General features: G+C 35.6%; 1 protein-coding gene across 7 annotated transcripts in view; it reads right to left on the bottom strand.

Moving 5' to 3' along the window:
* WDR7 (WD repeat domain 7) overlaps positions 1 to 14,727 on the bottom strand; it is a 358,780-nt gene that overhangs the window by 223,551 nt on the left and 120,502 nt on the right. For all 7 annotated transcript variants that reach the window (XM_041739724.1, XM_041739725.1, XM_041739719.1 and 4 more), the window contains 2 exons: positions 13,494 to 13,612; positions 11,495 to 11,618 (listed from right to left, as the gene is read on the bottom strand). In XM_041739724.1, coding sequence (XP_041595658.1) covers positions 11,495 to 11,618; positions 13,494 to 13,612 — 243 coding nt within the window. The remainder of the gene's footprint in view (positions 1 to 11,494; positions 11,619 to 13,493; positions 13,613 to 14,727) is intronic.

Raw genomic sequence — 14,727 nt, 5'->3', positions numbered from 1 at the left:
AATTAATAAAAAAAGGAAAATGGTAAGCCTGCTTTTAAGAAGCATTTAAATATGCTTTGGCCAAAAGCGAACAAACAAAAGACTCATCTCTGTTATCCTGCTCATATGACTGAATGGTTAACTTCAAGAATGAATATTCCTGTTGTGCATCATGATCATCCCATGCAAGTCACAGGACCACAGGCCATGTGGAGCCAATGCTTTTTAAAAAATAAAATAACATAAAAAAGGCAAGAATGTAAAGAATTACATAAGAATTCCTTAACCAAAAATTCAATCTAAAACAAAATCTCTTGTAAATGGGTCTTTAAATATTCAGCATTAATGAAAAAATAATCAAAACTCAAATAACATGCTTAAGAAGGTATACAAGTAAATTTACTGATTACATATACTCATATAGAAACATTACTGCATTTATGCCTGGGGGAGGGGAAAAAGGATATCTAAATTAACATACTGAGCCTCATCCAATGACTATTCATTAAGGGACATGGGCAAAAAGTGATTACGATAGAGGTTTGTCAAGCTGATCACGGCTATTAAAAGATGACTGAATATATATAAATCCATACTCACATTATACAGATAAGTTCTAAAACCAGACAGTTGGCCAATCATATCTGAAAGATTAGCACATATTAAATCAAAATAATAAAGTACGTATCAAACATTAGTGTAGTATATTCAAAACTATTTCTTTGCTTCCAGGAGACAACTATTTCAGGCAATACGTTGAAAGCACATACTATGCTAGCTAGTCCCCTAGGTACGAGTGCAATGAAGCTCTGTGAAACCCTAGGCATTTGCTGGAGAAGCAGCAAGACTATTCTTCACAGGTTGCCATACAGAATCCTAAGAGTTCTATAGAAACGAAAGGTTGTCCTGCATCATAACAAATTTTAGGAACTGCCAATATATGAGGGAAAGTTTGTAACCCTGCCCTGTATCACTGTGTATGGCGGGGGCGGGGGGGTAGTACGATCGGGGTGTCATTTGTTAGAAGCGTTTAGAGAGCAGATAGTGAACCAGTGTTTGGCTGTGCTAGGAAGAACCTCAGCAGTCAAGAGAACAACACAAAGGTTTCCATGTACAAATTACTTCTTTTTCACTTAAACCATCCCCCACCGAAGATTTAAATTGCCTAAAGAAACTATCGTTTTATAGACTGTAACTGTGGTTAAGATTTCATATATAAATTTACTATCTGAAAAGCTTGAGAAACATAGATTTGTTCATTCCCCTCCTTTCGCATAAAAAGTGACTGAATTAGGTAAGGATGTGCAGAAGCTTATGATCTCTCTGGCCCTCATACAGCTCTCACAGGGTGAAGCAGGACAGTGGGCCAGATCTTCTGATACCCCTTTCCATTGGACTTCCCAGCTAGTAATCTGATTCAGTAAATTAGTTGCTTATCTGTCATTAGAAAAATCATCTGAAAAAACAATATTTTTCTCCCTAATTATTGTCATCTGACTGAGAAACTATGAAATGAATGCATACAGATCCTCAGTTGAGGAGAGAGTAATGTTTGGGATAATCACCTTTTGAATTTCACCTCTTCTGTCTCTCACCCTTCCATCTGAGAATCACTACGCTGGAATCTCTTCTCTACAGCAGTGGCCAGTGATGAAATGGAATGGGAAAGGCTTCCAGCTTCCAAGTGCTCAACCAACTTCTATACAGGAAAATCTTGGGATGGTCTTGGAATCCTGAACACATCTTAAAATAGGTCACATCTGAGATTATGTGGTCACTTAAAACCCTACATAGATATGTTATAAGAAGCACCACAATGCTTCAGGTTAAGACTACAAATGCTCAATCTTCTACTTCTCACCCAGAATTCAGGTGAGAGAATTCATTTCTAGTTCACTTCCTCTGATATTATTTGTTCTGAAGACTAAGCTTTGCTTTAAGAGAAAGAGCAAACAAGCAAAAATCAAAACCAAGCCAAACCTGAGTAAGACCAGCCAGCCACCCTCTAGCAGAGAATAAAGAAAAAGCCTTCTTCACTTCACATGTGAGATAGAAAAATGTCTCAAGAATAAGCTAATTTATGTCTCTGCACCCATGAGCTATGCCAGAATTAATTTAATATTGTTTAACTATTAGAGGGATGTTATTTAATTAGACATCTTAAAATCAGCAGGAATACTTGTGTAGTAAGAACAATGCGCCTCCCTTCCATTTCCATTCCCTACAGTTGAGTGTTCTTTAGTACAAGTCCATACTTCAGACAGAAGTCTCATCATCATTTCTCAGTAAAATGTAAAGCCCTTTCATAAGGCTTCGAGAAACAGAACTGTGATTACAGCACAGACACTAACTATAAGCAACAATTTTTTAAAACAACAAGCAATAAAATTGGTGGTTGCAGCTGTTTTCATCTCTAAATCAAGCAAGGAAAACCTTTTCAAGTGATGAGTAAGTTGTATAGAACAAACACAGAAAATATGTACAGAAAAATTACAAAAATACTAAGTATTGTTACAGATGACTGGATTGGCATTTAACAGGCTGAAAGAAACCAGATCAATCTCAATCTTACTGGGGTCAATTCGGGTGCTCAAACCAATAAAACAAAAATTTTTTTCTTTATGTTTGTGTACTAGAAGTGCTAAAATATTAACCAAGTCTGCAAATGTCATGCACAGTAAAACCATTTATAAATATTAAAACACTTACTTGTATCAAAATCTGCTTAACAAAAAATAGATAGCAAAAGTAATAAATCATTAGGACAATACTAAGAAAAAATAAAACATAAAATACCATACTTCCCCCCCAAAAAAAGCAGGAAAAGGAAGGGAAGAATGGATTTAGCAGACATTTTAATATACTTTGATCATTTTAATCCCAGAACTTAAAGGCAACACTTCTAATCTAACAAAATCTACAATTAGCTATTAAAATCAAAATATCACAGGTAAAATAAGTTCACATAATTTTCTTGCAATACCTAAATTAGTTTCCTTCCAAACTATAAACTATTCTGTTACATGCAGATCACAACAAAGCTTCGAACTAAAATATTAAAACAATGCACTTACATATAATATTCAGTCAATATAAAGAGATAATAAAATTAGAAATACGGCATAAAATTATAAATGTCTCACAATCCAATCAAAATTGGATTTGTGCATGCACATTAGGTGACTGGAATTTAAAACATCATAGGGTAATCAACTCTGCTTTTTGTTCTGTAAAAACAAATTGAACAGGACTCTGAGCTCCTCTACAGGCATAATCTGTACTAGAATAAGGAAAATTTATATTTGAAAGCTTACTAGACACTAGTTCTATTACAAAGACATGTTCCGGTATTCATGGGCAGTGTTTTGTAAAGTACTTTATTTCCATTAGCATTATAAATTTTTTGTTCCTCAGCAAATCAGCAAGAGACTAATGGCACAAATCAATATCATACTCTTCACAGCAACTAATATTAGGTCATTTATTATAGCAAAGGCCACTAGAAACTCAGCTAAAGGTATATCAGGCATTTCAATTTGAACACCATCTTTTTTTTAACAGTGTGTCACAGGTTCAATGAGTTTTTCTTTTATAAAGTAGTCTTCATAGGCTTAAGAGCCTTTGACTCCTTAAAGCAGGTAGTGAGTGCACAAATACCCCAAAGAAAGTCAGCCATGCCTCCTAAGGGTCTTGCTACCAACTGCAACTCCAGGAGAGGTAACCAATTTCCACACTGAAGGGAGGAGGAGGAGGAGACAGACTCGTGAGAGAGAAAAAGAAAGAAAGGGGTGTGAGAAAATGACCAAAAATTATTGCAAATCCTTTGGGCTCCAGAAGCTTTTCTACAGCGGCCAGTGGGATGAGGCAAAGAAGAGGGCAAGGAGTGCCACACTTAATGCAAACCCCCAATTACTCACTGTTATTTATGCAAGGAAGAAATTAACTCAATTTCCTTACACTCACTCTGGCTTTGTTCCACAGGCTGGAGGCTGTCCTGGGGCTCCCAGTGATAACTGGAAACCAGGTTGCTGGCTACATTAGCATACAGAGGACTTTCCTAGCAGCATAAAGTTCCTTAATCCTGTGGAGTTCCTAACCTACGGCATTACCTGATAACAGAGTTCTGTTTACTTAGAGGTAAAGTCCAAATAGCCAATTGATCCAGTAATGCTTTCATTTTTAATTTGCCATTTTACTACTCTAATTTCCAAGACTTGTAAGGATTTAAGGAGAATTGTAAGGATATTACATATCACCTCCAAGAACTCAAGTCACATGGAACTAAAGGATTTTCCTTGAAATAGTTGTTACTAAGAAGAAATTTTGTTTTCTATTAGGTTAGTAGCCAAATACAGATAAGTACAAACAGTTTTGTGCTGTTAAATACATGATGAGTTTAGAGTGCTTACACTTAAGCCCCATAGCTCTGACACTCTAGAAGAAAAAAGAGAAACAAATCCCTTAGGTCTCGACTTAACACTGCAAACAGATATGCACAGATATAGTGCACTTTGCATAATAGTTTGTCTTAGGACAAACCCTTCTGCCTCTCAATACAAAAATTTCCACAGAACATCAAGTACTTTTTCTATAGATCACTTAGTCATAATTTAATACTTTCCCTTCTTAATGACAATGCACAATCACTTCCAACCGGCTCTGTGACCATGACAAGGTAACAACCACAGATATTTCTGAGGAAACATCATCCTTTCGTTTCAGTGGATGCGCAAAGTAGGCATTAATTACACAAGGACTATTTTAGAATTCTTTGTTCTTTGTGAGCAACCAAATGATTTTCCCTTTCTTTCCCCAAATTTAATTAGAATATTTCTTCTGAAAAAGAAAGATACACCCAGAATGCAACAAAAGACCTGAGAAAGTAAGCACAATGTGAGGAGCCAAGAGAAACACCACAAAGTGCTTACACTAAAGCTCAGGGATTTGTTTCCCATCAGAGAGCTCTTATTCTTAGCCAATTTACTCTTATTTTATATTTAACTCCAATAAGTTTGGCTGCCTGGCGTCCACACTCCCAGAACACTGATAACAATAAATTAGAAACCAGGGGCAGAAGCTCCTAGGGGTGAGACACAACAGCCCACCAGCAAAAACTGGTAACAATTCCTAGACAATAAAAAGAGGAAGAAGAAAAGTTATCTTTTAAAAATAAGAAACGTGAGAGGCATTTCAGTCTGGGCCCTTTTATGTTTAGATAAACAGGTCTGCTCTCTTCAATAAGCAAATGATGGTAATTTTACAGCATGGACCAAAACAGCAACTGGCTATCGAGGAGATGTTTAAAAAGCCAGAGATATTTTGAAATATTTCAACAGGAAGGGTTAACATTTTTCAGAAATCCAAGCATTTAGTAACTTTTAAACACTCAGTTATCTAGGAAATAATCCCTGAGAAAGCTGTTAGAGAGTTCCAAATAACGGAGGCATATATACAAAAGAAAGAAGGAAGGAATTCTGTGTCATTTAAGGCCTTATGGGGGGTGGGGGGGGACTCACTTAAATCATATTTAGCAAACACCATTCCTAGCCTTTCCCCATCCTTTGCCCAGCAAACCCTGAAAATATCTGCCTAACACAGAAGGCATTAATATTTAAATTTTTACTAGCTACAAGAGACTTATCCACTACCTCTATAATATATAGTTCCATCTTACCTTCTTGTATATTGTTGGTCCGTCCATATTTGTGCTCAGAATGACCACTACCTTATAATCATCAGAAAGTGACTTCAATTCCAGGTTAAAATAGGTACTACAGTGTGGCTTGTTGAAAGTCAAACCCAAAACATTTACTAGGAGTGTCTTTCACTGAACAAAGAAATCCTATTCTGTTTCCAAGGGGGATAAAAAAGACGAGCCTAACCCTGGTAACCTTAGCACAAAAGGAAGCTAAAAAGGCAGGGACTCGATAAGAACAAAGGATTGTTCTTTCTGATGACATCAATACATATTAAACACGATGTGTTACACATCCTTCTATCAATATCTGAGATGATAAATTTGCAAATTAATACTACATTGGTCATAACTGCATAAAATTACAATAGCACCCTCTTTAGAAGAGATTTTGATTTATACAATGGTAGTAACTTTTATGTGTTTAATGTTTCTGAAATTAAAGGAGAAGATGAGCCACAGTGCGCAAGCAGAATACAACGTTCGAGAAATAATTACGCTTGTGACCTTATGCCCTATAAGGTCACTCTGCATCACAGGCCAAACGAAATCAGGAACCATCAGCATTTACCTCCGAGTAGTCACTGCCTGGAATGAAGGGCAAGCACGGGTATATTTCATAAACTAGCAGGAGCTTGACCTCATAAAAAAGTCAATTATCAAAATGCTACATGTAGAATGTCACAAAAAGAAATATATAAGTCGGTTCTACAAAACATCTTCCCTTCAAAATAAATCTGAGACAACTTAAACATTTCATTTTCATCTGAATCATAACACATTTCACAAAATAAAATTAACCCTTCCTTGGTAAAAATAGTCCACAGAATTTCTAAAAAGTATTTTGTAACATAAAAGTAATTATAAATACATGAGAAAGACGGTAACTCAGAAAACATTTACACTATTTATATAAGTCACTATCATAAGAATGTATGGAATATTTATAATTCCAGTCCTGTTACCATTACAGTAAGAATCACAATGCATCTATCCTCAAATTTTCTATCAGAAATTAGGCATCAAAAGTTTACATACGACCTGCATTTGTAGGCATAAAATGTTTTTCTAACATGTTCTGGGACAGAACTCCATTACCTGAAGCAAAGTTCTCGTATCACTCCAAGAGGACTTGGTTTTTATGAAAATTTGTGAACCAGCTTTTCAGTTAAGGCAGACTATTGCTCCTTTTTCCTCCCTAGTGATTTCTGGTCTACTGCCAGAATCTCTGAGCAATATAAATTTAAGTGAACTCTGAGGCAGTGACAATAAGGAGAACAAAACTGCAGATACCAGCACAGCAAAGGCAAGGGGACAGCTAGCCAACATTCACTACGCGTATAATACGCCATGCCGGATGCTGTACAGGAAGCTTCTCCTTTATTTTACTCAGGACTGCTCTTTACAGTACTAAGAAAGACAACCTGGCTTCTGGGCCATTGTTTTCCTTAGGCTCTCGGACAAACCTACAAAAGGCTTTTATTACATAATTATCTAAATAAAATTCCAGAAGACCCCAGTCAGTAGGATCAGTTGACTTGAGTCATCATCCTAGCCCCAGCTCACCTACTGGCTGTGAAGTCAGAGGAAGGTACATTAAACCTCAGGTTCCAGATCCCTAAGATGAAGGGCTATCACACCCCATCAGCCTAGGAGGGCATTTTGCTCCTCAAGCAAAAGCATTTTCTGAGTCTCAGACAAATATCTAACAAAGGGACTCTTAGATCAAGCTCAGTCGTAACTTAGGAGCTGTCAATATTGCTTAGGCAATTACTGCACATGTTTAAATGTTTAGGCGGATTAAATTGTTAGAAAATATCTGATGAATGGTGTATTTAACATAGTGCTTAATATTTTACCTAATTTACTAGGAAGATTCCTATGCTGAAAATGGGTTTTAAGTTCCTAAGAGAACGTTTTATGCTGTTAACTTGCTACGATAATCATCTCTTCAAACATTTAATGACCATGGTAGAAGCGATTCCACTACAAGCACGTTATGGCAGGTGTGGGCTGTCCACCAGCTGGCTCCATAACCTTTTGATCCCTTTGGACAGCAAATCTGTTCAATAGCCCTATGTGGTCATTTCTTATTTGTTGTATGCTTTCTTCTCCTTTCACACATTCAGAATCCTTACTCCTTCAGTTTGACATTCTTTTATTAAAGTAGAAAGCTCTCAGTAAAGCAAACTAAAACTAATTTTACTCAGGCAATGTAAAAGTTCCAGGATAGATTAACATACTATAGAAAGAGTTCTTAGTGTAAGCTCTTTTAGTTACGTGTAGATGGATGTTTATTCTTTCATTAAAATACAGTAACAGGAAGTGATAAGATTAAAATTTTAAGTAAGCCTACATCCAGTTAATTTATAAGGTACTCCAAGATACTATAACTAAATGCCAGGGACATTATGTTATACAAATAGAAAGGTTTAAATCTGACCCAAGAACAACCTAGTTCATCTTTATTTAAATAATGACAAGAGGGGATGCCTGGGTGGCTCAGAGGTTGAGCCTCTGCCTTCACCCCAGGGCGGGATCTTGGAGTCCCAGGATTGAGTCCCACATCGGGCTCCCTGAATGGAGCCCGCTTCTCTCTGTGCGTATGTCTCTGCCCCTCTCTCTGTCTCTCATGAATAAATAAATAAAATATTAAAAAAAATAAACAATAACAAGAAGCATTTTCTTACAAGAGTAATTTTCTTACAGTTACACATTTCTGCTCCAACGTATTGTTGTTAAATTTAATACGGCGAAGAAATGACATTGTATGAAAACAGGATTAGCTAAATATCTACGCATTCCTCTACCCCCAACACCATTTTAAGATCTAAGTATGCTGGAGGAAGCAAGACGGAATAAATGGTGGTTAAGAAAATAAGTGTTGTAGTCTGACAGTCACTTAGTAATTGAGGGGACCTTAAGAAAGTTCTTTAATCTCTCTTGGCCTCAACTAACTCATCTGGGGGGAAAAGGGGAGAGGGTAGTGACACTAGTGCCTACTTTACAGGCTTATTGCAGTGGCTTAATGAAATAACACAGACCAAGCCTGACAGAGAGAGTGTTCAATTAATGGTAGGTATTGTCATTATTTTACTTATACTGTATCCTCTCTGGGCCCTCTAATAGACCTCTCATCTAGCAACATATGCATTTTCATCATTGCTTCAGGGAGTAATCTGAGACCACATTACACCTTTAACTTGTAGCTAACTCATTCCCTTCTTTCCAGGAAGAAATCAAAGAAAACGGCATTCACCACCATTGCTGATGATTCCTTTCTTTCCAAACTGTCAAGAATACAATGCTGTACACATATTTGGTGTTTTCCTAAAGCTTTTACATGTAATCTATAATCAAGCCTGAGAAATACCTTTCATTCCACTCTATCTACATTCAGGCCTGGGTCCTACATCCCCTCTGTAGTAACTTCTAAGCTACTTATTCTACTTCAGTCCACTTTCCCACTGTGGTCCATTTTAAATAACAGTGTCCTGAAACAGTTTCTTATACTTTCATAGCAGCGTTGTCCTTTCTAAAGGATCTCTAATGATTTGCTATTGTTTCACCTTCAATCTAGTCTACAGTATTTTACTCATAGTTTGTCCTTAAATTGAGAGTATCCTTTATTCAATAAGGTTATGATGAACTGATGAGCTAATTCTGTTTTTCAGAATATTATGAAGCTAAGAGCCACAAGTGACTAAATAGCACGGTTCAAGGTTCTTCAAATCTCAAAAGCAAAGCTTTCTTCATCCTAGTCTTATGCCTTCAAGCATTTTTTTTAAATTGTAGAAGATATTAAAACCTATGCACATTTAAGAACTTTAAGCCTAATACCTTTCAGAGTCCAAATGTTTAAAGACTCTGGTTTTTAAATTTCCTTTTATTAAAATGGAAAAACTCCCAGTAAGCAAATAAAAATCAGTATTATCTCAGGAAATTCTGTAACCTACACAGAGTAAAGAATTTTAATTAGAGTTGTTAATGTGTGATGCTATGGTTATATGTAAAACCCATATTCGCATTTTTACAGATTATGAATGTATTTAATATAAAGTGCTTACCACAGCTTAGGCATTGTTCCATGTGCTTACCAAAAATTACCTTATTCCAAAGTCAGAATAACCCTATAGTCTACCATATTTATTTCATCTGTGATAAACTGAAGCTGAGAAACATTGAGAGTCCAAGGTCATATACACCTAAAAACAACCACTAGAGTCACCACTGACAAACACTTGGGAGACCGATACCAGGTATAACAATTATAGTCCATTCTGAATCTTGTTTTCATATCCTTATTGTATAATCATGTATTGTCTTGACATGTATAGTATCTTCTTACCAGGAATTTGCTATTGGCAAAAATCATTTAAAACGAATCCATCTAGGGCAGCCCGGTGGCGCAGCGGTTTAGTGCCGCCTGCAGCCTGGGGTGTGATCCTGGAGACCTAGGATCGAGTCCCTTGTCGGGCTCCCTGCATGGAGCCTGCTTCTTCCTCTGCCTGTGTCTCTGCCTCTCTTTCTCTCTCTCTCTCTCTGAATAAATAAATAAATAAATAAATCTTTAAAAAAATAAAATAAAATGAATCCATCTAAAATCTAGACCAAATTTTCAATAGTAAAAAGTTTTAAGTTTCATTGAGAATTTAACTTAAAAAGTAAAATTGATTTTACCATATACTCAATAAAACAGTTTAAAACTTGAATTCTGAATTCTTTGTTAGAAGAATAATCAAATGAATTGGGGATGAAGTATATTTTTCTAAAAAGAAAAAACTACAATAGCATAATACAAATTTTCTTTAATGACCATCTAACCTAGCAGCAGGATCACTAAAGTTTGATTCTGTAAAAAAACCTCAAGCACTTCAACAAATTTTCTCAAGCCTTTCCCAATCCATTCAAATTATATTCTTTTGAAAGATCTGTCCATCAAAACCTTGCTAATTTTCTTTTCCAATAGTACACTGTTCTAACTCTACCAAATATTTACCACTTAAGGATCCAGAATTCTAACTTCAACATGGAAATTATCTGCTTTATACTACACTTGCCCATCATCAGATCACGGTCTACAAGTTGGCATCCACAAGCATAATCATGCCAAAAAGACAAATGCTACTGTTAAACATGGTAAGATTTTTTTTATTGAGGATTAATTTTATAAGGGGTCAGTCCATCAGAGAGTATTTAGATATTTTTTTTATTTTTTATTTTCTTTAAGATTATTTATTTATGTATTTATTCACAAGACACACAGAAGGACAGAGAGGCAGAGACACAGGCAGAGGGAGAAGCAGGCTCCATGCAGGGAACCTGGCATGGGACTCGATCCCAGGTCTCCAGGATCACACACACACACCCCCCCCCCCCCCCCCCCGGGCTGAAGGCAGCACTAAACCGCTGAGCCACCAGGGCTGCCCTAGATATATTTTTTTAAACCAAATTCCAAACCATATAGATTTGGAAAATGAATGCAAAGAATTCAAGGATTCCCTTATTTTCACTTTGATTTTTTTTTTTTTTTAAGATTTTATTTATTTACTTGACAGAGCATGAGACAAGTGAGGGCAGGGGCAGCAGGAGAGGGAGAAGCAGACTCCCCACTGAGCAGGGAGCCCCAGGAAGGGCTCTATCCCAGAACCCTGAGATCATGACCTGAGTCAAAGGCAGACGCTTAAATGAATGAGCCACCCAGGCATCCTTTATCTTCACTTCAAGTGACTCACTTTTGTTGAGAAGTAGCAGCAAGCGTATCTGGGAGTTTTAAAACTTTTGTATATAAGCATGGAAAGCTCTGTAGAGAACACTTACGTGATATGACATGGTCCATATACTGTGGTAAATAAGGGGCCCAGGCATCAATGGCTTCTTTCCTCCCAGCCTGCTCAATTCTTCTCAATTCAGCTAGAAGCAGGGCCTGTGCGGCTTCCCTAACCTGAGAAGGAAACGGATCCAAATCAAAAAAACAGAAAGCAGATCAGTTGGTGAGGTGTTTAAAAACTAGAAAGTTCATCATAAAATAAAATTAGAAAATATACAAGCCACATTTATTTACAGGAGAAACACTACAAACCAAGTAATGAATTAAGTACCGAATAAACCAGCTGTGAGCAAAATCAAAGACATTTTAATGAATGATCTCACTGAAAATTTTAACACTAATAGACAAAATTATGTTTGTAGATTTATGCAGTGTTGGGTTTAAAACTTTATTTTCCAAAGCTTTTAATATTCTTGCACTTTAATTTTCACTTTAAAATTTTCACATATGGGACGCCTTTGTGGCTCAGCAGTTGAGAGTCTGCCTTTGGCTCAGGGCGTGATCCCAGAGTCCCAGGATGGAGTCCCACATCAGGCTCCCCCCATGGAGCCTGCTTCTCCCTCGCCTGTGCCTCTGCCTCTGCCTCTCTATCTCTCATGAATAAATAAATAAAATCTTAAAAATAAATAAAAATAAAATTTCCATATAATTGTTACTGTTAGAAGTCACTGTTAGAACTGTTATATTTGTCTTCTCTTTTAGCCTGAAAAAACCTTATCCAGTGAATTTCTTTATATACTAAATAGGTATTTGCACAAACATTATGTATAAATCTGCACAATACCTAAGACACATTTAAACAATTTGTTTGAAAACAAATAGGCAAAATATATTCCTGTGTAATGGCATTAGTTCTATAGAAAGAAAACAGTTTTCAAAGTTACATCACTTCAGTTTGTCTTTCAATGCAGCACACGTTTATTTTGCAATTTTTGTGGAATTTTATTTTAGCAAATTACCACAAGCATGGGGTCAAAGAAGTTAGTTAATTGTCAAGTGGTGTTATCAATTTATTAACTCTTTATCATTGAAAAGGAACTCAGCAATGCCTGATATGAGTTTGAATGAAAATTGTTTTTAATTATAACTGACTATTGAAGTGAATTCAAATACAATTCAATGCAAAACCATGAAAATTTTAGTATGCTACAATTCCATTTAGAGTTGAGGGAAGGGAAACAGGATGAGGGAAATATTTATATTTGATAAATTTAAAATCTTGAATGATACAAACTGCTATAGCTAGATAGGTCAAATGCCATAATAAAGGAAATCTCTATCTGTAAAACATTTCCAAGTCCCTGGTGATATTATACTCCAAGCAACGTCTAATATAGCATAAGTCCATTAACACAAAATAATAGCTACCATTTATTGAGCTCCTACCATGTGTCAGGCTCTGTACTCTTTTACTTGCATTATCTGATTTGATCCTGACAGCAATCCCATGAGGAATATATTATTATCCCCACTTTACAAATGAGCTTCAAACAGGTTAAGTAAATTGCCCAGGGTCACAAAGTTAATAATTGGCAGAAATGATATTTAAACCCGGGTCTCTTTGAATTCTAAAGACTTTCTCTTATTATAACACAGTATCTTCCATTGGACAATGGCTATTCACTTAGAATTTGATTGATGTGATTATACCTCAGTGTGTTATTTTGGAGAAAGTGGGTGTATGTATGTGAACATGCATGTATGTTAATCTATATAGAACAATCTATACAGAAACCAATACACAAAGAAATAGTCCCATAGAGTATATGAAACCTTAGGTCAGATACTCACCAGATTAAAAAGTAAGCAAATATGCAGCTGGAACATTACTGTTCAGTATATAAAGTGAAAAAAAATCATGAATCCATATTTTCTATGACATACAAACAGGTGAAAAAAATTAGATAAACATTAACTATTTCGTTTCAAATTTACACTTGCCTATTGCTTTCATGTTTTTGTTTTTTATCCATATCACATTAATATTACCTCCAAGCATCGATCTTGCCATCTCCGAGCCAGCATCTCTAGAAGTGGAGGCCTAAATTTGTCTAATCCCAGCAGGTCTGGCAGCATAACACAATGCATAGCAGCTAACTGACTCCATCCTGTTGAAATGTAACATATTACAAATACTTTAAACATTTTGGCATTTCCTAATTCAAAGATTTTTCTTTAAATATATTAAAAACCAAATGATTTCCATTAGATATTTTATACAAATAATTATATCAGATGTATTTCATCTCTAAATCATGTAACTGGTACTCATAAAGAACTCTTTTAAAGTCTTAAATAAACTTTCACATGAAGTATATACAAAGTCTACAGGGAAAACATATTTCTAAATAATCCCTCTAAAATAAAACATACTCAGGGGTGAGAACACAGAAATAAACATGCATTTGAGTTATAGACTTGAAACCAGTTAAAAGGGCATTCACACAGATATCCAAAGATAAGCTCCTGTCACTTCAGGTCTGGCCATCTGTGTATGACTACCTTTGTCAGTCAACAGACAGGTCTTCCCTTGTCTGTCACAGAGCCTTTCATTAATACTTATTGATCTCTTTTATTACAAAATGAATCAGATATTTAATCGCAATCATAACTAAGAAACATAACATCACCTTTGAGAGGAAAAATAAATGCAGACATTTCATAAAATAAAAACCAGATAATCCAAAATTTACAAAATCTTCAGTACCATTAACTTTAAATCTATGGGAATAAAAGTTATTTTTTCCAAAATTCTAATCCATAGTATGGAATTTGATTATGTGAAGAAAACAAACTGCAAGCCATTGCAATATCTAAAAATAACTGTATTCAGATAATAATCATTTCAACCCTGACATTTAAAGGTGTCAGAAAAATATAAGCACAATAAATGCCTCACTCTTTCCAAATCATGTATGAAGCCACTATTAATCCACAATAATTACCATTACCTTCTGGGGACAACACTTAAAGACAAATAATAAGGATGAATGCAAAAAAAAATTCCAATTATCTACTATTATATACAAGATTGAGTTATCTGTGATCACAGAATTTTAACAAATCACTGTCCTGAAATAATCTAAACTGCAACCTTCTAAAACAACAAAAACCCTACCATAAAATTCAAAATAATTACTGAGATCAAAAGAAAAAAAAAGAGAATGAGTGAAAGACAAGCCACCTATCTAAAGATTCATCCTTTCAGTAAGGAAATTCTCAT

Source organism: Vulpes lagopus, chromosome 24 (genome assembly GCF_018345385.1).
Source record: "Vulpes lagopus strain Blue_001 chromosome 24, ASM1834538v1, whole genome shotgun sequence".
In the NCBI taxonomy this organism is placed as follows: Eukaryota; Metazoa; Chordata; class Mammalia; order Carnivora; family Canidae; genus Vulpes; species Vulpes lagopus.
This window is presented reverse-complemented; position numbering and strand designations above follow the sequence as displayed.